The sequence below is a fragment of the Mustela erminea genome, chromosome 9, assembly GCF_009829155.1.
Source record: "Mustela erminea isolate mMusErm1 chromosome 9, mMusErm1.Pri, whole genome shotgun sequence".
In the NCBI taxonomy this organism is placed as follows: Eukaryota; Metazoa; Chordata; class Mammalia; order Carnivora; family Mustelidae; genus Mustela; species Mustela erminea.
This window is the reverse complement of record NC_045622.1, coordinates 61,457,714-61,484,998: the sequence shown is the minus strand read 5'-3', so window position 1 is coordinate 61,484,998 and position 27,285 is coordinate 61,457,714. Positions and strand designations below refer to the sequence as shown.

Here is a 27,285-nt window from a genome sequence, read left to right as displayed (position 1 = left end):
TAAATATCTAGATGAACAGATGAGTTTTAGAATCAAAGGTGACAAACTTCCAACTTCTCCATGGGCTGACTATCCCTAAGAAAATTTGCCTCCACTATCCACTACCCTCCCCCACACCCCGAGAACTCTACATCTCTAAAAATACCTGAAGAAGAAGAAAGACCCCCCAACAAGCAGAGGATGATTATAATGGGTGTCATTTTATTCAATACCTATTAAGAGGCATTGAACATGGTATTTTATATTTACAATCTCACTTAATTCTCACTATAGCTGTGTAATAGAAATCTTCATCCCTAGTTTTCATATCAGGAAATGAGGCTCGGATAGTCGGTATTCAGGATTTAAATTCAGATCTGTCCAGCCTCCAAGCCCTTGTGTTTTTAATTATACCACGATTAGGCCAGACTGGAGGATCCCCAGAGCAAAGGTTGCAAACTGCAAAAAGGCTGTGGGTCAAATTCAGACTGAAAATGTTTTCATATGTTCCACTAAGAGTTGGCCAGCCCACTGTTTAAATAAAAATTCGAGTTAAATAGGTAAAGTTACAACACTTTAAAACAAAATATATATTTCCAGGAAATCCTGAAAAAAAAAATAAGGCAGTTGGCATGCTGTACCCATCTTCCCAGTGTTAACAGTCACCTGGATTTGAGTAGTGGCTGTCCTATTTAGATGTAGTCTCAAAATTGCATGCCCCACACTCCCTAATGTCTTGCACCTAACCCACTGCATTTCTTCCATAGGTCCTGCTCAGCCCCTGTAGATATTTGAGCTTGCAACTTCTATCACAGCAGATAATTAGAAGTGGCCAAGGAGTGCAGGAAAAGTAAAAAAAAAAAAAGTACTGAAAATGGGAATAACTAAGTCTCCCCCACAAAAAAATAATCCAAAAGATAACCCCCTCAAAAAAAAAAAAAAAAGAATCCAAAAGATACCATGGAAAGGGCAGAGAATTTGCATTCAAACACCTAAGGTATATCACCAGATCCAGTAGTTAATACTTGTGTGATCTGGGCAATGTGATGTAGGAATATACAATTACACAAAGATGTGCTCAGAATACATTACTCAGAAAAAAAACCTGGTTACTTAACAATATGTCAAGTATGAACACATTTGTATAGGTGGTAGAAAAAAAGATTAGCAGGATTTGCAACAAAATGTCTGTTGTGGTTAGTTATGTGGTTAGTTATGTGATTAAGATCAAAGGCTTTTTTTTACTTCGTGCTTTTTTGTATTTTCCAAAATTTCTACAAGGGACGTGTTAATATTTTTTTGTAAAAATAATTTTAAGACATCTATTGACAGTGTATTTTGAAGACCATACCTGCTAATATGCAGAAGCCCAGCTCCAAAGTGGGGCACAGCCAAGAGTAGATGCTTCCCGAGGAAAGTACGGCACCGGTGCAGCCGCTGTAATGTCATACTCCTCTTCCAACTACAGATCAGAGGGCAGTGACATGCTATAGCTCCCCGCAGCCCTTGTCCCTACATCCCATACCAGCATCACCTACCGGGCCAAGGCCTTATATAAGAGGCAATATTTGAAGAATGGAATGAACTGGAGCTGCTGCCAGAGGACAGAGTGGCGGTGCCAGGTCCCCAGTGTCATTGTCTCACTGCCCTCCACTGGATGTATGTGCAGGACACCAAAGGGAGAGAAGATGTAGTGCTCAGGGTTCACCTTCTTTGGTGGCACCACCACCAGGTCATAGGGCCTTTAAAAAAAGAGGCTAATCAGCAAGAGCCCTGGGAACTTGTGCAAGGTTTCAGGAAGGGACCAAAGAAGGATGGAGAGGGGAAGCATGGAGGCAGGGATAAAGACAGAGGAGAGCAGGAAGAGGGGAAAGGGAGCAGAATGACATTCAAACTAAAAAAGGAAACATATATTTTTAAAAGATTTTATTTATTTATTTGAAAGAGAGAGAGTACAGAAGAGAGAGGGGATGAGCAGGTGGAGAGGCAGAGGGAGCAGCAGACTCCCCGTTGAGCAAGGACCCCAACATGGGGCTGAGTCCTGCGGTCATGACCTGAGCTGAAAGCAGACACTTAACTGACTGACTGAGCCACTTAAGGAAACAAATATTAGAGGCACCTGGATGGCAGAGTTGGTTAAGTGCCCGATTCTTGGTTTTAGCTCAGGTCATGATCTCTGGGTCATGACACTGAGCCCCAGTGCTGAGCCCTGGTGTTGAGCCCCAGTGTTGAGCCCTAGTGTGGCTTCTTGCTCAGGGTGGTCTGCTTGAGTTTCTCTCTCCCTCCCTCTGCCCCACCCCGGGGCACTCACACATTTGTGCACGCTTTCTCTTTATCTCTCTCTCAAATAAATAAATAAATCTTAAAAAAAAAAAAGAATAAATGGAAGCCAAAGATAGAGGAGAAAAAAGAAAAGGGCACCTAGCCAGTTCTAAGGAGTTCATATCTCCAGATCCAGATACTTTACATCTTATCAAATCTAAGATGCCATCAGTTGTAAGACGCAGCATTCTTTTTTAATGAAACACTGAAATTTAAAATGCTGCCAGCATGATACTCCACCAATCTGTAAGATGCATCACAATTTCAGATATGTTAAAATGTGAAAAAAAGTACATATTAGAAATGGTAAAATATGTATCTCTAGATACTGAAATAACATGCAGAGATCACTAGGGGGTGCTGTTTGAAGTAAATGAGAATGGGGAAAAACAGGGGGCAACTAGAAGACTAGACACACACAAATCAAGAGGACAACTTCACCCTAGAGACCCAGAGAAGTACCTCCACTCCAGAGCCATCTTAACATCCTACTCAGTTCTCTTACTTCAGTGTAATGCACCTACATCCCATACTAAGTGGCATTTATATGCAGCTATACAATAGTTGTATCTAGTTGCAGGAGACTCGTTAGCATACTGCTATGTTTGCGCACATTCAATAAAGCATTTATCAATTTTTATTTTGCGGTCTTATCTTCATAACTTGGAACCAATAATATTTTTAAGCATTAAGTGTATTTTAGAGTCCTTTAAAAGCTATTATGTCTCAAGTATTATGCCTATCATGCCTAAGAGATAAAATGTCCCTCCTCTCTCTCTTTTCTTAGCCTTTTAGAATACACTACTAAGTAAATGACTTAAGAGAATTTAGTTTCAGGGGAGCCCGGGTGGCTCAGTCAGTTAAGTGTCCAACTCGTGATTTTGGCTCAGGTCCTGATCTCAAATTGTGAGATTGAGCCCTGCGTCAGGCACCCAGCTTAGCATGGAGTCTACCTGAGGATTCTCTCCCTCTCCCTTGCCCCTCCTCAAGCTCATATTCCCTTGTGTGCTCTCTCTCTCAAAATAATTAAATATAATCTTTTTTTTAAAAAAAGAGCATTTAGATAGATACCAGAATAAACTCACCTAATCAAGTTATATAAAAGCTTTGTTTCCTTTCTGACAAAGTGACTAGATTTTCCCAAGTACTCTTTCCCCCAAACTATTTCTTCTGAAGCAAAGAGGAGTTACAACTTTCTCCAAGGTAGTTCAGGGAAAAATACAGGACTTAAAACCAAATCTCCCTGACTCAAGCCACCCCTCTTAACCACTGGGCTGCTTAGCTTCCCACAGTATAGCCTCCTATCACAACTGACCCCAGGCTTTCCCAAGGGATCCTTCCCCTATGAGCTTATTTTTTTTTTAACTGTAAAGATCCCTTTTTTTAAGATTTTATTTATTTATCTGACAGAGAAAGAGATCACAAGCAGGCAGAGCAGCAGACAGAGAAAGAGGGGGAAGCAGGATCCCCACTGAGCAGAGAGCCTGTTGCTGGGCTCAATCCAGGACCCTGAGATCATATCCTGAGCCGAAGACAGAGGCTCAACCCACTAAGCCACCCAGGCTCCCCACTCTATGACCTTCTTAATGAACACTACTCTTTCTTTTTTCCTTTTTTAAAGTTGGTTTTTTTCTCTTCTTTTTATTTAAGACTTTACAGAGTTTAGTTAAACCATTTATCAAGTTTCCCTTCTGTCTAAGTACTGTAATTGGAGCTGAGGACATAGAAATAACTACTACATAGTCCTTGTCCTCAAAGGGCTCAGATCAGTTAGAGTATTAAGTGATGCTAGAGAGTATTCATCTGCTTCCAAAAAATCTCAAACTCTATGCATTAATGAAACACAGCAAGTTCTATACTGAACTCATCATTTACTGCCTCTAAATATGGATCACTCATTCATTCATTTATTCATTCAACAAATGTTACTGAGTCTCTACTCTATGCCAAACTGTTCTAAACCCTCAGGATACATTGTTAAACACAACAAACAAAAATCCCTGCCCTGAAAGAGCTCTCATTATACTGGAGAGGAAAAATGATAAATATAATAAATGAGAGGGCAAAAAAAGCATAGGCAAAGGAAGTTGGCAGTGCCAGGGGAGGGCAGAGGGTGAAGATGTGACAGTTGAGTGAAGACTCTAAGAAAGTAAAGAAATAAATTCCTTTCTGAGTATGAATCAATATCAAGGACAAATACCAACATAACATTGTATCTTAAATATATTGGAATTAGGAGGCTGTGGGTGGCTCAGTCAGCTAAGTGTATGCCTTCAGCTCAGGTCATGATCTCAGGGTCCTGGGATGGAGCCCTGGATCGGGCTCCATCCCAGGAGGGAGGATGGAGCCCAGCAGGCAGCCTGCTTCTCCCTCTCCCTCTGCCCCTCCATTTGTACTTTCTCTCTGTCAAATATATATATATATATATATATATATATATATTAAAGATTTTATATATAAAGATTTTTTATATATATAAAATCTTTAAGTGTATATATATATATTAAAGATTTTATATATAAAGAATTTTTATATATATAAAATCTTTAAGTGTATATATATATATATTAAAGATTTTATATATAAAGATTTTTTATATATATAAAATCTTTAAGTGTATATATATATATATTAAAGATTTTATATATAAAGATTTTTTATATATATAAAATCTTTAAGTGTATATATATATATATTAAAGATTTTATATATAAAGATTTTTTATATATATAAAATCTTTAAGTGTATATATATATATTAAAGATTTTATATATAAAGAATTTTTATATATATAAAATCTTTAAGTGTATATATATATATATTAAAGATTTTATATATAAAGATTTTTTATATATATAAAATCTTTAAGTGTATATATATATATATTAAAGATTTTATATATAAAGATTTTTTATATATATAAAATCTTTAAGTGTATATATATATATTAAAGATTTTATATATAAAGAATTTTTATATATATAAAATCTTTAAGTGTATATATATATATTAAAGATTTTATATATAAAGATTTTTTATATATATAAAATCTTTAAGTGTATATATATATATATTAAAGATTTTATATATAAAGATTTTTTATATATATAAAATCTTTAAGTGTATATATATATATTAAAGATTTTATATATAAAGAATTTTTATATATATAAAATCTTTAAGTGTATATATATATATATTAAAGATTTTATATATAAAGATTTTTTATATATATAAAATCTTTAAGTGTATATATATATATATTAAAGATTTTATATATAAAGATTTTTTATATATATAAAATCTTTAAGTGTATATATATATATATTAAAGATTTTATATATAAAGATTTTTTATATATATAAAATCTTTAAGTGTATATATATATATATATATATATATATTTGACAGAGAGAAAGTACAAATGGAGGGGCAGAGGGAGAGGGAGAAGCAGGCTGCCTGCTGGGCTCCATCCTCCCTCCTGGGATGGAGCCCGATCCAGGCTCCATAGGCTCCATATATATTAAGTATATATATACTTAAAGGTTTTATATATATTTTATATATACATATATATACATACATACATTTATTATATACATACATATGTACATGTATGTATATAATAAAATCTTTAAGTACATATACTTAAAGTTTTTATTTTTTATATATTATATTAATATATAATATAATATAATATATTATTATATATTATATTAAGTATATATATACTTAAAGGTTTTATATATATTTATATATATAAATATATATATTTTTATATATATTTATATATAAAATTTTATTTATATATTTATATATTTATTTATATATAATTTTATAAAATTATATATATATTATATATATTTTTATATAAAATTTTATATATTTTTAATATATATTTATATATATAATTTATATAAAAATTTATATATATATAAATATATATATTTTTATATATATTTATATATAAAATTTTATTTATATATTTATATATTTATATATATTTATATATATAATTTTATAAAATTATATATATATTATATATTTTTTTATATAAAATTTTATATATTTTTAATATATATTTATATATAAAATATATATAAAACCTTTAAGTATATATATACTTAATATAATATATAATAATATATTATATTATATTATATATTAATATAATATATAAAAAATAAAAACTTTAAGTATATGTACTTAAAGATTTTATTATATACATACATGTACATATGTATGTATATAATAAATGTATGTATGTATATAAGAATTAAAATTTTAAAATGTAATAAAAAATCTAGGACAAGTACAAGAAAAATTGGGCAAATTCAAATACATTGAAAAAAATCCTGTTATGTGACAAATAAAATAAAACAATGAATGCCAAGATTCTACTTTTACTGATGGTGCAACCAGAAATTTGGAACTAACACTCTCACTTGAGAACAACTAGAAAAAGGCAAAATATGTGGATAAAATATTAAAATCATCTGTATGAACACAACAGAGAAATCAACGCTAAAGGCCCTGGGCTCTGGGTTGGGACCCTGGTGACATTATAGGTTGAAGCAGAAAACACATCCCTCCTGGATGTGGGCCCCAAGCTGCAATCTCTGATCTTCGGCTGTCTGCGCCTGTCCAAAGCTCAGCTCCCATTTTCAGTCTTTCAGGAACAGATAGTAAAGCTGACAGAAAATTGCTGATACTGGAACTGACAGGCATCTCTCATTAGGGAAAAGCATCACCAAATGATAAAGTCAATTCACTGGGATTCCTTCTTTGGCAGATGTTGGTCCTATAATTATCCACTGCCTTTTTAGTTCTCTTTAGTTCTCTTGCTCATGGTTTCTTGTCTCTCTCTGTGTCTAATTATCTTTGATTGTGCTGCTTCTCTGATTATGATGGAGCTGATAGTTTAACGTTCTAAGCCTATAATTTTCTTTTCTGTAAGCTCTCCACCACAGCCAGTAAGCACCCCATCCCACACTGTCGCTGTTACTACCATTACCTCCAGTCTGTCAAGTGTGGTGGCCACTGGGTATCAGCAGGTAGTTCATCACAGCCACAAGTGATAATTTAGTTAATCATGATGCCACTACATGTCATGGATTACTAGTATCCTATATCCCATTAGCACAGAGCTCAGTACTATTCAAGGCCAAGGACATTAAGAAACCAATCCCAGAATCCCATATATGAGGCTTATTTCCTTTCATGAGATCAGTAAGGGTCCAATCAGGGAAACAGAACCATACTGGACATTTCAACAAAGTGAATTTAATAGAGAGCATTTTTTTTTTAAAAAGGTGTCAAAGAAATGAAAAGCAGAAAGGGAACACTAAGATAGCACAGATACAATAACCACAAGAATGAATACCAGTCCTAGAACTACAGGAACAAAGGGAAGGTGGTACCGAAGGAGTCTGGAGGAGGGGCCATGTAGGCAAGATGTAGAACTCTGATGGGAAGGTGCCCCCCAGCTGAGAATCATGAAGAAGCCAATTTAGAAGGTTCCTGCTGCTGCCAGGGTGAAAGACCAATACTGACAGAAAGAGCAAGTGAGGGAAAAAGAAATACCTGTACATTGCTATCTAGTCTCCTTCTAGAACCCCTATTAATCAAACCTAACAGGTGGCCAGCTGAAAAAGGAGGAGTTTGCAGTGTCTCAGCCCCAGTATCTCAAAGTGGAGAGAGGAGAGGAGATTTACAGCCAAAAGACAATTGCTTAGCAACTGGCACAATGCTCACAGTGAAACGTGTTAATGAACTGATCAATGAATGTATGGATGATACACATCTTTAGTGCTACATAAGCTCAGGAGAAAGACAGCAGTGTATACAGGAAATAAGGCTTTCTGGGAGGATATGTGACATATGGCTGAAGAGCATGGTCTTTTGAGTTAAGACAGTCCTAGGTTTATTTATTTCTACCACTTACTATGTGACAAGTTACTTAACCTCTTTATGCACCAGAGCACTTATCTCATATATGTAAATAATAATAGCACCCACCTGGTAGGTGAGGGATAAATAACATACATTATGTATTTATTAGCACAATGCCTGGAAAAACTTACTTAATGGTAATTATTATTTCTGGGAAGAGATAGGACTTGAATCAGGCTTTTAAAAATATGTAGATTTTAGAGGTAATAGAGAAAAATGAACACCTCCTGAGTCTTGAGGAAGGAGGAGACTTGTTTTTATAGCCCCAGGGATAAAATTAGGACCAGAAGGTAGATTTTTTTTTTTTTTTAAAAAGCAGATTTTGCTTCAGTCTAAGGAACGGGATACCTTAGCAAACTCAAAGCTTCCACTGACTGTAAAGATTCAAACGCCTGATTCCTGCACTGCCGTTGAAAGGGATGACCATTAAATTCCCTTCTGAGGCTGTGACCAAATGTTTCTATTATATTAGGACAGAATAAAGAAGATGGAACCCAAAGTAGAAGAGGACAACTAAGACCAATGGCTGTGAGAGCAAAGGGGAAGAAAGGAGAGGTGCAGAACGGAAAGGAGGAGGCTGAGAAGCAAAGAGGGAGGGAAAGTGGAAGACGGAGTAGAAGCAGCGAGAGAGGAGGAGGGGCAGGAGAAGAGTGGGTATGGAGAGGAGGACAGCATGGGCAGAAACCAGGGAGTGGACAGAGTAGAAGGGGTTAGCATACTGGCTCTTACCTGAAGTACCGGCTGGGAGCTACATTTAGGTAGAGGAAGTGGATCTTCTTCAGGTATCTCTCTGTCTTCAGAATGTTCATCACCTGGCTACCCAGGAGGGAAGTCTGAGGTGAGAATCTAGTCTTCTTACCAGGAACTTCTGCACCAAGCTGAGGCCTATACAATAAAAAACCAGGAGAAAAGAGACAGAGCAGGAGGTCAGGTTGCCCCTGTTAGGCAGTGAAAGAAGGCGCTAGATCAGGTGCCTAGGAGGACGTGAGGTGGTACTGCCGAGCCAAACCCAAAGGTGTTCACATACTGAGCAAATATAGTCAAACAGCTTTATTCACACAGGCTTATGTATGAACACCCCCTCCCTTTTTGATGCATGAATAATCATTCTGGACCTACTGTGATTACTATGAAGTCAGTATTACATAATAAAAGTAATGCGAATACTTTTGTTTTCCCAACACATCAACTTGTAAGCCCACAGTCCTGGATTTCTCCTCCATGGCAACCTTCCTAAGCTTCTAGATCTATCTTTGCCTGCATTATGCCTGTCTCCAACTCGGCATGATTTCCTTGCCTGTGACTCCTGCTCTTCCCCCATCACCACCCAACTTCTACTTTCACAGCCTTTCATTTCCAGCCAGGATCCACTAGTGCATCCTTCAACCCCTTCAAGCCTGCACCCGTGTTCTCAATCTTCTCACCTTTCCAGAACACCAGCCAACAAAATTGATATGAAAATAATTATCCAAGACACCAAAAACTGATCACCTGGACTAATAATTTTGGCTGGAGTGACCTCAGAACATGAGACTAACACAAAAAATGTGAATAATTAAACTTAGACTTTATCTGCCAAGTATACTAACCTCAGTAACTTACCCAAACCTAGATCAACATTACAAGTTACCCTAGGGATAACAGTGCTATCCTACTCTAAGGTTTTATATCAAGAATAGGGTTTGTGGGCACCTGGGTGACTCAGTTGGTTAAGTGACTGCCTTAGGCTCAGGTCATGATCCTGGAGTCCTGGATCAAGTCCTGCATCGGGCTCCCAGCTCCATGAGGAGTCTGCTTCTCCCTCTGACCTTCTCCCCTCTCATGCTCTCTCTTACTCTCTCTCAAATAAATAAACAAAATCTTAAAAAAAAAAAAAGAATAGGGTTTGAAACTTTGATGTTGGATCAGAACATCTTAATGGTGTAACAGCCATTAAAGCTTCATTTCCTCAATAATTAAAGTCCTATATGATCTAAATTGGTTCAGAAGATTGCAGAACCAGAAATATTAGCTCCTCTATGGATTCCTGGTATCGAATCTCAACTATGGGCTCACTCTGCTCTGATATCTTCACATAAGTTCTCAGGCAGCTCCCTCTTTCAGACTCCTCAGCTTCTATTCCCCAGGCCTTCACCTACACCCATGCCTACCCCTGCCAGACCTCTGTCCCATGCCCTTCTCTGCCTTTTTCTCTGCCCAGAGAAAACTGGGACTCTTGGCCATGAAGTAACTTCCTCTAGTTCTACTGCCTTCCCACACTTTTATCTGCACAGACTCCCATCCTAGTCCCATCCTAATCAACCTGAGAGGAAGCAATGTCATTTCTTCCCTGCAAGACTAGTTTCTTCATTTGTGCTGTGGAACCTTGACTGCCTCTTTGTGTTGTAGTTTCAGTCACTTCCTTTTCTTACCATTAGCCCATATTTAGTCATTCACTGTACAAATATTTATTAAATGCCCACTTCTCAAGATCTCTCCATCTTCATAAGAGTCCTATCCAGACACCTATCAAACCAAGACTTCATTAAAGAATAGTAAAATGTGATTTCTACTTTATCTCCTATTTACTCTTGAATGCACTAAAATCTGGCTTCCTCCTCACAAAACTCCCTTGAAATAAACCACTCTCACCAACCTCCTGAAAGGAGCAATGAGAGCCAGACTGGGGAAACAACCAGCACTCAAAGGGCCAGGATATCCAAAGTGGCAGGGCAGGAAAAGACTATGGAAGAATGAAAGTCCCATTTGGCAGTGCTGCCAATTCTAATCTGCTCTGGGGCTGGCTTAGCTCACATAGACAGGAGTGGGAAGGCTCCTCACACACACTGCCCACTAGGAGCACCCTGAGAGAAGGACCTGTACCTGACATCTGGCACCCAGTTCTGGGGAAGCCCAGAGGCAAGGCTCAGAGATTGCGAATGAGTAAGAAAAAGAACTAAGGAAACTTCTAGCACCATCTGAGATAGAATGGATGCTCTGGAAACTCAAGCTGTTTTCTGAAGCTTTGGCTTCCTTATAGCTGACTTTTGATTTTCGTGGATTTCTGCATTGCCCAATGTGGATGAACACTAAGACCACTCAGTTTATTTGCAGACAAAAAGGAAGAGAGAAGCAGCTTCGACCAGCATTGCTTGGGGTCTGGCTAATGTTTATAATCAATAAGGATCTGGCTCTAGACATCCAAGTGACCCTAAAGGCACCTGTAAACTGGCTTCTTTTGCTCCTCTGCTCAAAGTCCCAATCTGGGCCCCTCACTTACTTAGTCTCTTTTCTTCCAACAGGTTCCTCCGCTGCGTCGTCAGTGCCCCTGCTCTCATATTGTATGGGGATGTCTGTAGCCAGTGCCAAGGGCAGGAGGCTAAGGCCATCTAGCCACCAGGCCTCTTTCAGGGCCACCTGAGCACCAACAATGCCCAGGCTGTGCTGCAGCTCAGGAAGTGTCAGTGGTCGCAGCCATGTAGCCAACTCCTCCCCTACCTGCTGCCCACCCCACCAGGCCTGCACGAAAGGGCAGGCTGGGCGTGGCGGCCCATGGTGGAACTTCTGCTTCTGGGGACAGCACTTGACATGGGAGGTACCCTCTAACAAAGAGGTATCTGGGGGAAAGGCCTGCTCTATGGCATCTAGCAGGTCCAGCTGGAACTGGGATTGGACCCAGGGGGCCCAGTTGGACAGCTGCTCGAGGAAGGGCAGTAAATCAAGGCGACCAACAAATAGTGCACGATATGGGGGGAGCAGACGCAGCACAGCATGCAGGTAGCGCCAAGCTGCAGGGCTGCCATCCTGCAGCACAGCCGAGAACAGAGCTTGGAGCTCTGCCACCAAGAGCTCCAGCGCTGGGGGGTGCTGCGACTGGGTCACTGCCTTCAGGAACTGCCTCTGTTTCCTGTGATGGTCCCGGGGCTGCTCTTCTGCCTCTGGAACACAGATGGAGTGCTGAGATTCAAGGTCCTCAGATGATGAGTCTTCAGGAGACGGACCTGCCTTCTGCTCTGAGACCAAAAGGAGCTGGGCATTCAACTGCTGTCGGACTGACCTCGCCCACTGATCAGGCTCTGATTGCCAGTTCCAGGCTCCTGGCTGCTGGATCTCACCTGCTCGGCCCAGCCCAGGAGAGGAGCAAGAGAAAGGGCTTAGGCTCTGGGCCACGGATGGTCAGAGTCTAAGGGGGCTAGGGGAAGTGGGGAGGGAGGGAGTGAGGACAGGGAAATGGATGGAGCTGCAGGCAGAGCCAGAATAGCAGAAGACAACTCTCCCTATAGCTTCCCCAAAGCCTCCGGTAAGAAACAGGCCCAAGACATAGGCAGGGGCCCTCTTTGCACAAAAGTTCCTTCCCAGCACCCAGGATACAGTCCCCCTCACCTGGCCCAAGCGGTACAGGAAGCAGTGGAAGGGAAGGGAAACTGATGTGCTGGTGAGGTTCCATTCCAATTGCCTGTTGGAGAAATTGGTGAACCGGGACTTGGGTCCCATGCACAGGCTAACGCTACTCACAGCTGCCCACACAGAGAGACTGGCACACATAGGAGTGATCACTTGCAGAGACAAGCTGACACACACCAGTAGAGGGCTCACTCAGAGAACCTTAGTAAGAGCAAGGAACTGCCACTGGAAATGGAATCTGACAACGGCCTAAAAGAGAGAGACAGGTTGTCACTCAGAGGCAGCAAAGCCCCAGTCCTATTTGCCCATGGGCTGTGGGGGCTGTTGAGGGCAGAAAGCACAGAGAACTACTTGGTCGGGATGAGGTTGGGGGTAGTGTGGAGAGGGAAAAGTGGCAAAGGACCAAGCTGGGAGGAGGAGGAGGAGGAGGAGGAAGAGTGGGAGGAATGGGAGGAGGAAAAAGAGGAGAGAGAAAGGGAAGGGGAGGAAGAGAGGGGAGAGTGGGGGAGGTACAGAGAAGGCCCATGGGAGTGTGAGAAGAGGGGATCGATCTTTCTGGAGGCAGTGTCGAGGATAGTCTGAGGGCAAAGGAAAGTGGTTTGCAAGCTGTGGACTCACCTGCAGCTAATCCCTTTCCAGCTGTTAGAACGGTTACATGGCCCCCACCCCCCGCCCCAGAATACCCGTGGAACAGCCGAGGAGCCGGAAAGGGGAGGAGTCAGCATCCGGGTTGCCCCAGGGTGGCACCGGACGAGGTGAGGAGCTAGGAGGAAGGCTGGGAAAGGCTTCTTTCAGCCCAGGTCTAACCTGCTGGCTGCCCACATAACTTGGGGATAGCCGATCAGTCTGGCTGGGTATGAAAATGAATGACACGGTTGATTTGGCGAAGCAGCAACTCTGAGGGCATCGTGGGAAGGTGTAATCCATGTGCCTATCTATATACTCACTGAGCGTCTAAGCTAGTGCCAGGTACCAAGAAGCTGTGCCATTGGGACCCTACCAGAACACCATCTACATATCCACCAACCTCACCTCACCAACCCCCTCAAGAAAACCCATTATAAGACAAAACATTTGATCATAGGAAGCCCAAAATTACGGGTGGGAAGGTCTGAATGATGAAAGAAAGAGAAAGAAAGAAGGAAAAGAAGGAAGGAAGAACAAAACAAAACAAAAAAAAGAATGAAATTCAGATCCTCACCTTTGCTTTGCAATCCAGATTGTACATCCATCTGCCGTTATTGGCTCTACTTGGAAATCTGATAAATATCTCAAACCTAAAATCTTAAAATGTACAAACCAGACTCCTATCACCCCTCTCCCCAAGGCAAAAGAAATCTGCTTTCACTGCCTTCCCCAAAATAATAAGCCCATTTTTCCCAGTTACTTGGGTCAAAGCCTTAGAGTCACCTTTGATTTTCTCTCTCCCTCCCTCCCTTCCCACTTCACTCTACATCTCTTGTTGAATCTTCTAGCAAATTCCATTGGCTATAGTTTCAAAATCTATCCAGAATCCAAATATTTCTGACCACCTTAAGTGCTACAACTTTAGCCTATGTCACTATCTCTTCTCACTTGGATTATTCCATAGCCTTCTTAGCTGGACTCCCTCCTTCCTTTTTTTTTTTTTTTTAAAGATTTTATTTATTTGTTTGACAGAGAGACAGATCACAAGTAGGCAGAGAGGCAGGCATGGGGAGGGGGGAAGCAGGTTCCCTGCTGAGCAGAGAGCCCAATGCAGGACTCAATCCTAGGACTCTGGGATCATGACCTGAGCCGAAGTCAGAGGCTTTAACCCACTGAGCCACCCAGGTGCCCCTGGACTCCCTCCTTCCACCCTTACTCCTACTATCTGTGTTTTTTGCTTTGTTTTGTTTTGTTTTTTTCCAGAGCAGCCAGTGACTCTTTTCAAATACAGGCAGCTCTTGTCACTCCTCTAATGCCTTACCATTGCATTCCCTGAGGTGAAAGCCAAAGCCCTCCATGGTCTCCACATTTCTGTGATGAGCTGCTGGTTACCTTTGGGAACTTCTCTTCTACTCTCTTATTATTCATGCCACTGAAGCTGTTCTTGGATCACACCAAGCATGCTCCCACCCCAGAGCCCATGTACATCTCCACTGTGTACCAATTAGGACATGTACAAGTCTTCTGTGACTGTGTAACAAATTACATAAACTAAGCAGCTTAAAGACAAACACCCATTTAGTCTGTCACAATTCTGTAGGTCCATCTCCAGCATGGCTTGGTTGGGTTCTCTGCTCAGGGTGTCATAAACCTGAAATCAAGATGTTGGCTGAACTGATAAAGGCAAGGGAAACAAGGGCAAAAATGAACTACTGGGACTTCATCAAGATAAAAAGCTTTTGCACAGTAAGTAAACAGTTAACAAAACCAAAAGACAACTGACAGAATGGTAGAAGATATTTGCAAATGACATATCAGATAAAGGGCTAGTATCCAAAATCTATAAAGACTTATCAAATTCAACACCCAAAGAATAAATAATCCAATCAAGAAATGGGCAGAGGACATGAACAGACATTTCTGCAAAGAAGACATCCAGATGGCCAACAGACACATCAAAAATTGCTCCACATCACTTGACATCAGGGAAATACAAGTCAAAACCACAATGAGATACTACCTTACACCCGTAAGAATGGCTAAAATTAACAAGTCAGGAAATGACAGATGCTGGTGAGGATGCAGAGAGAGGGGAACCCTCCTACAGTCTTGGTGGGAATGCAAGCTGGTGCAACCACTCTGGAAAACAGTGTGGAGGTTCCTCAAAAAGTTTAAAATAGAGCTACTCTATGACCCAGCAATTGCACTACTGGGTATTTACCCTAAAGATACAAATGCAGTGATCTCAAGGGGCACGTGCACCCGAATGTTTATAGCCCAATGTCCACAATAGCCAAACTATGGAAAGAACCTAGATGTCCATCAATAGATGAATGGATAAAGAAGATGTGGTATATATATACAATGGGATACTATGCAGCCATAAAAGTAATGAAATCTTGCCATTTACAACTACATGGATGGAATTAGACAGTATTGTGCTTAGTGAAATAAGTCAATCGGAGAAAGACAATTATCATATAATCTCCCTAATATGAGGAAATGGAGATGCAATGTGGGGGAGTCGGGGGGTAGGAAAAGAATAAATGAAACAAGATGGGATTGGGAGGGAGACAAACCATAAGAGATACTTAATCTCACAAAACTGAGGGTTGTCAGATGGAGAGAAGGTAGGGAGAGGGTGGTGGTGTTATGGACATTGGGGAGCAGCACCATATGTGCTATGGTGAGTGCTGTGAAGTGTGTAAACCTGGAGATTCACAGACCTGTACCCCTGGGGCTGATAATACATTATATGTTAATAAAGAAAGAAAGAAACAAACTGTGAAAAAAAAAAAAAAAGATGTTGGCTGAGTGGAGCTCACATCTGGAGGCTCTGGGGAGAAATCCCCTTCCAAGCTCATTCTTGTTGAAAGGATTCAGATCATTGCTGTTGTAGGACTAGGTCCTGGTTCCCTTCCTGGTCATCAGCTGGGTTGATACTCAGGTCCTAGAAGATACCCACCTTCTTTGCCATATGGCCTATTCATCTTAAGGCCAGCAACAGTGCCTAAAGACCTTCTCAAGCTTGGAATCTTTCTGCATCCAGCCAGAGAAATCTCCTTGCTTTTAAAAAGTCCATGTAGATTAACAGAAGAGAATAGGGGGCTCAGAAATTGACACTCAACTGTATGGCCAACTAATCTTTGACAAAGCAGGAAAGAAGTTCCAATGGAAAAAAGACAGTCTCTTCAACAAATGGTGTTGGGAAAATTGGACAGCCACATGCAGAAGAATGAAACTGGACTATTTCCTTACACCACACACAAAAATAGACTCAAAGTGGATAAGAGACCTCAATGTGAGACAGGAGTCCATCAAAATCCTTGAGGAGAACACAGGCAGCAACCTCTTCGACCAGAACCACAGCAATTTCTACCTAGACACATCGCCAAAGACAATGGAAGCAAGGCCAAAAATGAACTACTGGGACTTCATCAAGATCAAAAGCTTTTGCATAGCAAAGGAAATAGCCAACAAACCCAAAAGACAACTGACAGAATGGGAGAAGATATTCACAAATGAAATATCAGATAAAGGGCTAGTATCCAAAATCTATAAAGAACTTATCAACACACACAGGAATATAATGCCATCAAAAAAATCTTGCCATTTGCAGTGATATGGATGGAACTAGAGGGCATTATGCTAAGGGAAATAAGTTAATTAGAGAAAGACAATTTTCATATGATCTCACTGGTGTGAGGAATTTGAGAAACGAGACAGAGGATCACAGGGGAAGGGAGGGAAAAATAAAACAAGATGAAACCAGAGAGGGAGACAAACAATAAGAGACTGTAATCTCAGGAAACAAACTGAAGGTGGCTGGAAGGGAGGGGATGGGAGAGATGGGGTGGCTGGGTGATGGACACTGGGGAGGGTATGTGCTATGGTGAGTGCTAAGAATTGTGTAAGACTGATCAATCACAGACCTGCACCCCTGAAACAAATAATACATTGTATGTTATTTTTTTTAAAAAGTTCATGTGGAAAGGTTGGACCTACCCAGATAATATCCCTTTCTTACAGTCAGGTATGCCATATATGTAAGCTGATCACAGAAGTAAAATCTATCATACCCATACTCCTAGGGATTATGTAGGATCTGCACACAGGGAATGAGAAATTCAGGACCATCTTAAAATTCTGCCCACTACATACGTTGTAATAACAAAAGGATCCCAAAATATAGTCGTTTGAACCTGATATAAGTCCCCCCCCCTTACATCTGTCCAAGTAGAAATACTTGAGGGCTAATATGGCAGCCTTTTTGTTGTTCTGCCTTCTCTGAGGAAATGGCCCCTCTCTTCAAGGTCCAAGAGAGTTCACCACCATGTCCGCTGGGTCCCATCCCAGCCATGGAGGCAGGAGGGAGGAGGCCCACCCTTACTCTTAAGGGCACAATCTGGTAATGCACACATCACTCAATCACACATTCACATCTAGCTGCAAGGAGAGCTGCAACACCAAATCTTTATTTTCAGTGGCTATGTTCCATATAAAAGCAAAGGATTTCCTCAGTAAAGGAAGAAGGGAACAATGGACACTGAGGGACAACAACAGGCTTACACCACAGCAAACACTCTTCTTCCAGATGTCCACAAGCCTTATTCCCTCATTTGAAGTCTCTGCTCAAAGACCTCATAAACGACTTCTCTGACTACCCCGCATAAAATAACAACACTGTTCCCACCGTTCTTCTCCTTCCTACCCTGCATTGTTTACTCCACAGCACTTCATATTATCTTGTATAAATACTTAACTGCTTATTGTCTATTTCCGCTGACTAGAAACAGAAGCTCCATGGTGGCAGAGATTCTGATTGCTCTCTGCTCTATCCCCATCCCCTAGTGCTGGCACCAAGAGTAGATGATCAGAAAATATTTTTGGAACAAATGCATAAATGTATAGCAATCTTCATTGATGAGAAAGGGGCTCACCTCTGGAGTCAGATTGTCCGGATTAAAAACCTGACTCCACAACTCATTAGTTATAGGGTATTTTGCCTCAGTTTCCCTCCCTCCCTCCCCTCCTTTCTTCCTCCTTTCCTTCCTTCCTTCTTCCCTTCCCTTTCTTTCTTTCACTCTTTTAGTAAAATGAAAGTAATAGTATCTACCTTGCAGGATTGCTGTAAATATTAAATGAGTTAATGCATATAGAATGCTTAGAATAGAGCCTGATAATACTACATTTGATATAGTTGATTTGTGTAAGCTATGTGTTTCTGCTGCTTGTGACACCCTACCAAGTGCTGTTTACATAAAGGTGAACAAGACATAGTAGTATTCAGTAAGGGCAGGAATAAGGGCAGCCCTTCCTGGAAAGGGCAAAGAGTCCCAGCAGGTCTTGATGTTTATGGCCCTAAAATAACAGATCTCCAGACAGACAAGGACAGAAGGGAACCCTGTTAAGCAGCCTTATTGAACCCTCAACATCACCCAAAAATCAAATATTTTTTTTGCATCAGTCCACTCTTCCATTCTGTGCAAATACTATTTCAAACCTGTATTCTCATCTTTCTTTTTTGTTTTACTCTCCAATGATAACTTCACCTCCTATTAAAAAAAACAGATGAAACAGAAACAAGATGATACACACATTTATATACAGATAGGTAGGTACGTAGGTAGGTAGATAGATTTATTTTAAAGAACTGGCTACATGATTATGGCGATTAGCAAGTGCAAACTCTGTAGGATAGGTCAGCATGCTGGAAACTCAGGCAGGAATTAATGCTCAATCTTGAGGCAGAAATTCTTGTTAAGAAATCTCACTTTTGGGGCGCCTGGGTGGCTCAGTGGGTTAAAGCCTCTGCCTTCAGCTCGGGTCATGATCTCAGGGTCCTGGGATCGAGCCCCACATCAGATTTTCTGCTCAGCAGGGAGCCTGCTTCTCTCTCTCTCTCTCTACCTCCTTCTCTGCCTGCTTGTGATCTCTGTCAAATAAATAAATAAAATCTTAAAAAAAAAAAAAAGAAAGAAAGAATTCTCATTTTCTGCTCTTATGGTCTCTGACTGATTGAATGAAGCCCACCATCACTACTAAGAATAGTTTTGGTACTTAAAGTTAAATAATTGTAGATGTTAACCACATCTATCAAATAACCTTCACAGCAACATCTAGATTAGTGTTTGATTAAATAACGGTATAGTAACCTAGACAATTTGACACATAACACTAAACATCACACATGATATTTAAAAGAAACTCAATCTCTTAGTACCAGTAAAAAACAACAACTTCGATCTGCTTTACCCATTCCTCTATGCTTCCTATTACCAATCAGAGATGTTCCTCCTCTCTCTAAAACCAAGCTCTAGACCCATGCTCTGAAACTCTCTCTCCTCCCTTAACTTACTTAACAAATATTTATTGAGCATCAACTGTGCTGGGTACTATTTCAGGTGTTTTGTTACATCAATGTACAAAGAGCTAACATTGACAAAATTCCTGATTTATGACGTAGACAATGTAAATTCTAGTGGGAGATACAACTAATAAATAATAAACAAAATAAGCCCTTTACCCATTTCACCAATGGATGAGGGGGACCAAAGGGTAAATAAAAATAAATAGAACCTAGTCAGAATATAATTATGAATCATAGGACTGGCCAACAGATAGGATATGATTTAAAAGTCTAAATTTCCATAGAAATATTACTGGTCTTAATCTTCACCCTCTTCAGGAGAATCACATTTAGAGAATTTATATCACTAGTCTTGGGAAAGAAAATAATACTTTGAATCTGAAGGAAGAGAAATTACCTGCAAAAGCCCTACAATGGTTTCCACCCTAATGTAGTTCCTGTTTAGATCAGATGGGAAAACAAGCCTATTCCAAAAGTTCACACTATTTAGTGTTTATGGGTGGTTAACAGTCTAAAATATAGTCTTGTAGGAAAAAAAATACAGCAATGTGTGCAAAACACTGCAGGGGACAATGCCAATATAAATAGTTTTGTATAATCCTGGTAGTATATAGAAAAAATTTTATTAGAATCTTGATCCAGAAACAAAAAGAAAAAAACAATATGAGTAAACTATATATATATTTATGTGAGAAATGACAGTGCTATGGAAAATAGAGCAGAATAAAGATCAGGAGTTTCTGAAGGGAGGATAGGTTGCAATTTTAAATAGCATAATCGGACTAAACCTTAATAAGAAGGAGACATCTAAGCAAAGACATGAATGAGGGTAGCCCTTCCCCCTGTCTTTTGCTTGGTTAATTCTATTTCATCCTTCAGCTCTCAGGTTCCAAATCCCTCCTCTGGAAAGCTCTCCTTCATCCCCGACACAGGTAAGTTAGTACTACTACATTCCATTACAACGCATATGTCTTCTTTGTAACATTCACCATATTTGTTATTATTTGTTCTATATTCACCTTCACCATACCTGTGTCAAGTTCCAACAGAAAAAAAGGATTGCATCTCTTTCATTTACCTCTGCATCTGCAGGGCTTAACAATGTTGGTAAATACACTCGCTTGGGTATTTGTGAAGCAATGAATATAGGAACGAAAGTGGGGGCATACCCAGTAAAGGAAAAACAGAGTCAGGAATTAGCATGTCTCAGTACCACAAATAAATTGATCCTTTTACAACCAAGGGTAAGAGAATTAAAAACTGAGGAAAGGGGTTTGAAAATGAGGCCAGAGACATCTTCTGGAACCTGATCACAGAAAACAGTTGTGATACTGAAGAGTCTGAAGGTGACAGAAGGTGTTGGGTAGATAAGTACTATTTTTTTTTTTTTTTTTTTTTTTTTAAAGATTTTATTTATTTATTTGACAGACAGAGATCACAAGGAGGCAGAGAGACAGGCAGAGAGAGAGGAGGAAGCAGGCTCCCTGCTGAGCAGGGAGCCCGATGCGGAGCTCGATCCCAGGACCCTGGGATCATGACCTGAGCCGAAGGCAGAGGCTTTAACCCACTGAGCCACCCAGGCGCCCCAGTACTATTATTTTTGTATTTTGCAAGAATCACTCTCGACCAGTAGGGAAAATGGATTGGTAGGTGTCTCCTACTAGCCATTCTCCTCCTCTACCTTAGTAAGAGAATTTCCAATTTTTAACTGCATAAAAAATGACTGGTGAAAATAAAGTGGTATTTCCTAGCCTCCCTTGTAACAAGGTCTGACCACATGACAAATCCCTCATGTGGAACTTTTCGGATGTGTCTTAAAGGGAGGAGGATATACCCGCTCACCCACTCCCTGCTCCATTCTGGCCCTTGGAATGTTTGTGTCTAAAGTAAAGCTCCATCCTGGGTCACATGATTGAGGATCATACTTTTGATACAAGCAGAAAGCTGAAGAGTAGCTTGGTTCTTAAATGACTGTGATGTCACACCAGTCTTGGATTAGATTTTTACTTCAAAGTTTGTGAGTCACTGTCATTTTTAGTCTCTGTTACTATACCTTAGCTAAATGCTAACTAATCAAAGGGGTACAGGCTCAAGGAAGAAGCTATTAGGTGACTGCTGCGGTAATCTATACAAGAGCTGATTGAAAGCTATATCAAAGTAGTGACAAAGGACATGGACAGAAAAGAAAGGGTTCAAGAAATATTTAAGCAGAATTAAAATGCTTAGAAATTGAGTAGAAACTAGAAGGACTGATTTGCTCCAGATGGAAGCTTTCTGGTATCGACTGATCTGTGAATATTAAGAGCAGAAGGGTAGAAGGCATGAAAAAACACCTCTAAATCATCAGCAAAATGTCAAAAGTTAAATGCAGACTCATTTGTGTCTCTTCTGATATTAAGCCTTTCTCTTCCTATGTCAACAGTGGACTGAGCTGGGAGGAAACTGAAAGATGTCCATTCAACAAATATTTGCCAAGCACATATGAGATGCTAGGCACTGTGATAAGGGTACAAAGGTGAGCAATACAGCCATGGACTGTGCCCTCATAAGGTATGTAATTACCAACTGTTATGCCGCAAACATGAGGAATTACGGGAGCTGGAGTCTGGGAAGAGTTATTTGAGGAAATAGCATTCAAATTAAGTACTCAAGAATGAGTAGAAGTTAAGTAGGTAAAGTGAAGGGAAGGCAGGAAACAGGTGCAAAGGCCCTGACTTGGAAGGGGACCTGCCTGACAGGTTAGAATGAAGTTGTCAATGTAGTGAGAGCACAGAGAGGGAGCAAGTGAGGTGCAGCTCAATTCAGTTGAACAAAGAGTAATGAGTCCAGTGTTTGACAGATGATGATAAGATAAAGCTGAGGTGGGCAAGGGACTGGATCATGCAGGGTCTCAGAGGTCACATGTAGAATGCATTTTTATCCTAAGAATGGAAAGCTATTGTGAGAAGCCTAAATTTGTGTTTTCTGAATTATGAATAGAGAAGAGTGGAGGGATGCAGAAGTGGGTATGAGGTAAAGTAGCAATTGCAGTAACCCTGTTGAAAGACTATAAAAATGGGGAGAAACAGACAGAATCAAGGGATATTTACAAGTGTAAAACTTAAACAGATGGGATTTGGAAACTGAGTGAGGTTTCGACTTCCTGCAACTGGAGGAGTACTAGGTATAGAAGGAAAGCTGATGAGGAAAACATGCTGAGTTGGGGTGTTTTTGAGACACCCAAGTCAGAATGTCTATCAAGTAGCTCAGAAGAGAGATCTGGAAGGCACCAGTAACTGAAGCTGAGTGGGGACACAATCCTAGAAAAATGTCTGAGAAAAAAAGAGGACCTAGAGAAACCTTTAGATGTAAAGGCTGGAAGCAAGTGAACCTCAAAGGAGGCTATAAAGCTGTGGTGAAAGTAGCAGTAGGACCACGAATGGAATCACAAACACTAGTCAATAGTACCAGATGCTACTGAGAAGTGAAGTAAAATGAGGACTGGGAAATCATCACTGAATTCAGGGATATGAGTCATTTGGTGGGCCACAGTGACCTCATCAAGAATTTTAACACAGTAAAGATTGTAGAACTCAAAACAGACATGGCGGACGAATGGGAATGTAGACAGCCACAGTATCCTACTGTTTCAGGAAGTTAAGCTGTAAAGTGGAAAACAATAGGATAGTAGTTGGAAGGGAAATAAGGTAGTGGTTTGTTTGTTTTAAAAGGGCAGTCTTTAGCATGTTTGAACAATGGTGAGAATATAGCAAAATAGGAAAAAGTCAGAGATTCCCAAAGAAGGACTAGGATTCAGAGCAGGAATAGGCATTGGCTTTAAGAGACATGCTTGTCCTATTTAGATGGAGGGAAAGATGATGCAGATATAAGCAGGTGACCAAGTTTTGTTACAACATTTTGCGGGAACTCCTGAGAGCTTCTACTTTTACCTATGAATTAAAAAGTAAAAAGTAAAGTAAAAAATTACCTGCAGAAAACTAAAGGCAATAGTGAGGGTAATAAGAGGCTTAATTATATTGATCTAGGGGTACCTGGGTGGCTCAGTGGGTTAAAGCCTCTGCCTTCAGCTCTGGTCATGATCCCAGGGTCCTGGGGTAGAGCCCCACATCGGGCTCTCTGCTGAGGAGGAAGCCTGCCTCTCCATCTACTTGTGATCTCTCTGTCAAATAAATAAATAAAATCTTTAAAAAAAAAAAAATTACCTGCAGAAAACTAAAGGGAATAGTTAGGGTAATAAGAGGCTTAATTATATTGATCTAGAGGTACCTGGGTGGCTCAGTGGGTTAAAGCCTCTGCCTTCGGCTCAGGTCATGATCCCAGGTTCCTGTGAGCCCCCCCCCCCCCCCCCCCCCCCCCGCCCCCGCATTGCATCGGGCTCTCTGCTCAGCAGGAAGCCTGCTTCCTCCTCTCTCTGCCTACTTGTGATCTCTGTCAGTCAAATAGATAAAATCTTAAAAAAAAAAAAAAAAGAATATTGATTTGGAATGGTCATTGCAGGGACCAGCAGAAACTGTAAAAATCTAGATGATAGGAGTTGAGTCTTCATTTGACCCAGGTAACCATGAATTCATAGTCTTATAAATCTGTTCTGTAGTGATTTCCTTGGGCTTTTAGCTGTCCAAATTCAAAGATAGTCAAATGTCTCATTTTATCTGTGTCCAATAAAGAGATGACAAAGAAATTTAGCCTGTTCCAAGAGAATGACTGGAATTTAAGTTGGACAGGAATCTTAAGACAAAAGGCGTTAATGCAGGCTGCCTGGGTGGCTCAGTTGGTTAAATGGCTGCCTTCGACTCAGGTCATGATCCCAGCATCCTGGGATCAAGCTCCACATTGGGCTCCCTGATCCCAGCGTCCTGGGATCAAGCTCCACATTGGGCTCCCTGCTCAACTGAGAGCCTGCTTCTCCCTCTCCCTCTGCCTACTTGTGCTCTGTCAAATAAATAAATAAATAAATAAGGTGTTAATGGAAATAAGGTAGAATCAATAGCTTGAATGCTCCAGTGAAATCAAAGAATAGCAAAGGACATATATAATAAGCAAAGCAGAAGGAATATAGTCAGTAAGATGCTGGTAACAGTGTTTTAAAGATGGAGCAGTTTGGGGTAATGATAATGGCCAGGACATAACTAAGGGTGTGGTTAGCTAAGACACAGAAAGTCTTCTTTCACAGAAAGACTGAATCCAGGAACTAAGAAACTGAAATACTGAATGGACTGTCCAGTAACATTAAAGCATCAAGAAGTTATAGGAAGACCAAGGGCTACCTATTTCAAGGAAAGCATTAGTTACTAAGGACAAGTAATGGGAGAAGGTGGTATAGTTCAAAATACTCAAAGAAATCCGACTTTGCAAAGGAGTAGGCAATTAAGTTCTGAAGCCACAATGGCAAGAACACCAACTCTGTCTCCAGTATGTATTTGTGGTAAGAGATAGAGCTTTGTTAACATTTACTCTTGTGTTGTGCTTAAAATGTCACACTGCTCTCATTTTACCAATGGATATCACTTTATGGCAAGACCTGAAGGGGCCATCAGTGACTACAGGACATGGATAACAACAGTAGGGTTCTTCTAAGTACCGAACCTGTTTATAAAGAGAAAAGAAGAGGTTAAAAACTAAAGGGATTAACTAATGGATTACACTGAGAGATACTTGCTTTTCCAAGCCTAGGGACAGGCTCCGTGCAGATAAGCAAGCAAGATAAACTCTGTCAATTCAGAGAACGTAGCCTCTAGAGTCAAGACAGATCTTGTTCTTAGCCCTTCTCCAGCAAGTAGTAGTTAAGTGACATGGAAACCGAGACAATTTACAATGGAAATTTACTAGAAGGATACACACAAATGTCCATGTAGAAGAGTCCTCCCACCAGCATCACAGTATTCCAGGTCTCCATTCCCATCTTGGGATTGTTAAATTCACAAGCTGTTTTAGCTGTAGTTACTTACCAAGGAGAGAACTTTATTGGTATGCACAAATCCACTCAGTAGGGAAGTTCCTGGTCAGCAACTAATATGTTCCTAGCAAAAACTTTTGTTCAAAATACAGGAGCTAAAGAGGCAAAAAGCTGTTTGGAGCCACTTTTCTCAAGAGTTAACTATGTATAAGATAAGGTTCTGGTACATTCTGGATTCTTGCTTCCTCATCCTTTAAGGGGAGATAATCTCTCCTTGTAGTTTTGCTATAAAGATGAAGATAAAGCAGGACATGTAGCAGTATCAGAACCCATACAAATTGGGTGGCTCAATGGATATTTTGAGTGGCAGCCTGGTGTAATAAAAAGTACATGGGTTTTAAAGTCAGATCTGTTATCTATAAGGATCTGCTACTAGAGAATCTCAACTTCCTGATCCACACGGGGGTGGGGTGGGGTGGGGTGGGGGGTTGGGGATTTCTGCTCTGTGCGTAGTTATAAGGAGTTTTTGTTATTATTGTGGGAGCCAATGTCTAAGAACTTCCATTTGCTCTATAAAAAACAAACATGGTCACCTGATGGGGAACAGCTGAACGTGAAGTGGGAGATAAGGAGAACAGTGAAGATGTAAAATAATCACCATGGTGATTAGGAGATGAAATACACCAGGAGGCCACAAAGGGTTGCTTGTTGGCAGTGAGGGCTTTGTTGAAATTGGAGACCTTGAATATTTAGTACCACTCGTTACACAGCTGTGTTTTTCTCTAGCAGTCTCAATGGAGGAAAAGAAAAGATAAAACAGCTGGAATGATATAAAAAGGACACAAGGGAGGCAAGAAAATGCAGTGATGGAGGATAGGTCATTGAGACTGCTGAATACAGAAGTAAATTTCAAAAGGAGGACAATAAATGAGAGAAGAATGGAGAGGCTCAACACGGAAATAACAGAAAAGAGACAGCAGGAACATAGGGAAGAGGACAGAAGAGTTGAAATTATAGACATGCAGGTAACAATAAAGCAGTCCCAAGGATTTGCTTTATCCTCTTTTTCCCCATAACCACCATCATCTACTTCTCCCTTGGGCTTCTGTCCTTCAGGTCTGGCTATATAGCAGAATATGGTCCTCCAAGTTTCCCCTTTCTGACTCTCCTGAAGACAAGCACACAGATCTTCTTTTGTGTGAAGGCTTTACCACTCATCCTGGGGTAGACAGAAAATAGTAAGAAAGTAACAACTTGGGAAGATGGCTGAAGTTCCAGAACACCCCAAAATTCTTACAGGTTTCATCTTTGTTTTGGAGCTACTGAGTTTCCAGGAGGCAATGCCTAGAAACCCTGTCTGTGATTTCTTATCTGTTGTCCTTAGTTATCTCCTCCATTCCCTACATCTAGCAGAATTCCTTAGAGTCCACAAAAAGAGTTATGAATGACTGCACACTGGCTCACAAATGAGCCATTTAAGTCAGACAGGTTTAAGTGAAAGAGAGCTAGAAAGAGGTCTCATTTTCTCTGCCATCTGGGCAGAAACCAGCTTCCTGTTGATGTCACTAACATTAAAATTTAACCCACAGACCTTGCTATAACCAGGTGCCTGGGAATGTTGAGGTTTTCCTTCTACACACAGACAGCAATTTCTCCACTGCCAGGGCTGAAGCCAACCGATATGTGCAAGCTAACAGAATAAAGGATGATGCCAATAAAATGGGCAAACCTTCCCCGACCAGGACATAAACCAAAG

General features: G+C 40.4%; 1 protein-coding gene across 5 annotated transcripts in view; it reads right to left on the bottom strand.

Annotated features, from left to right (window-relative positions):
• DNHD1 (dynein heavy chain domain 1) overlaps positions 1 to 13,312 on the bottom strand; it is a 76,595-nt gene extending 63,283 nt beyond the window's left edge. For 4 of the 5 annotated variants that reach the window (XM_032358905.1, XM_032358906.1, XM_032358910.1 and 1 more), the window contains exons 1-7: positions 13,255 to 13,312; positions 12,814 to 12,885; positions 12,616 to 12,688; positions 11,513 to 12,347; positions 8,983 to 9,138; positions 1,518 to 1,721; positions 1,331 to 1,441 (exon numbers count right to left, since the gene is read on the bottom strand). In XM_032358905.1, coding sequence (XP_032214796.1) covers positions 1,331 to 1,441; positions 1,518 to 1,721; positions 8,983 to 9,138; positions 11,513 to 12,347; positions 12,616 to 12,679 — 1,370 coding nt within the window. In that variant the 5' untranslated portion in view covers positions 12,680 to 12,688; positions 12,814 to 12,885; positions 13,255 to 13,312. Of the gene's footprint in view, positions 1 to 1,330; positions 1,442 to 1,517; positions 1,722 to 8,982; positions 9,139 to 11,512; positions 12,348 to 12,615; positions 12,689 to 12,813; positions 12,886 to 13,254 lie in introns of those variants that run through there. The other variant, XM_032358907.1, reaches the window with a different exon arrangement.
• Positions 13,313 to 27,285: the final 13,973 nt, after the last annotated feature.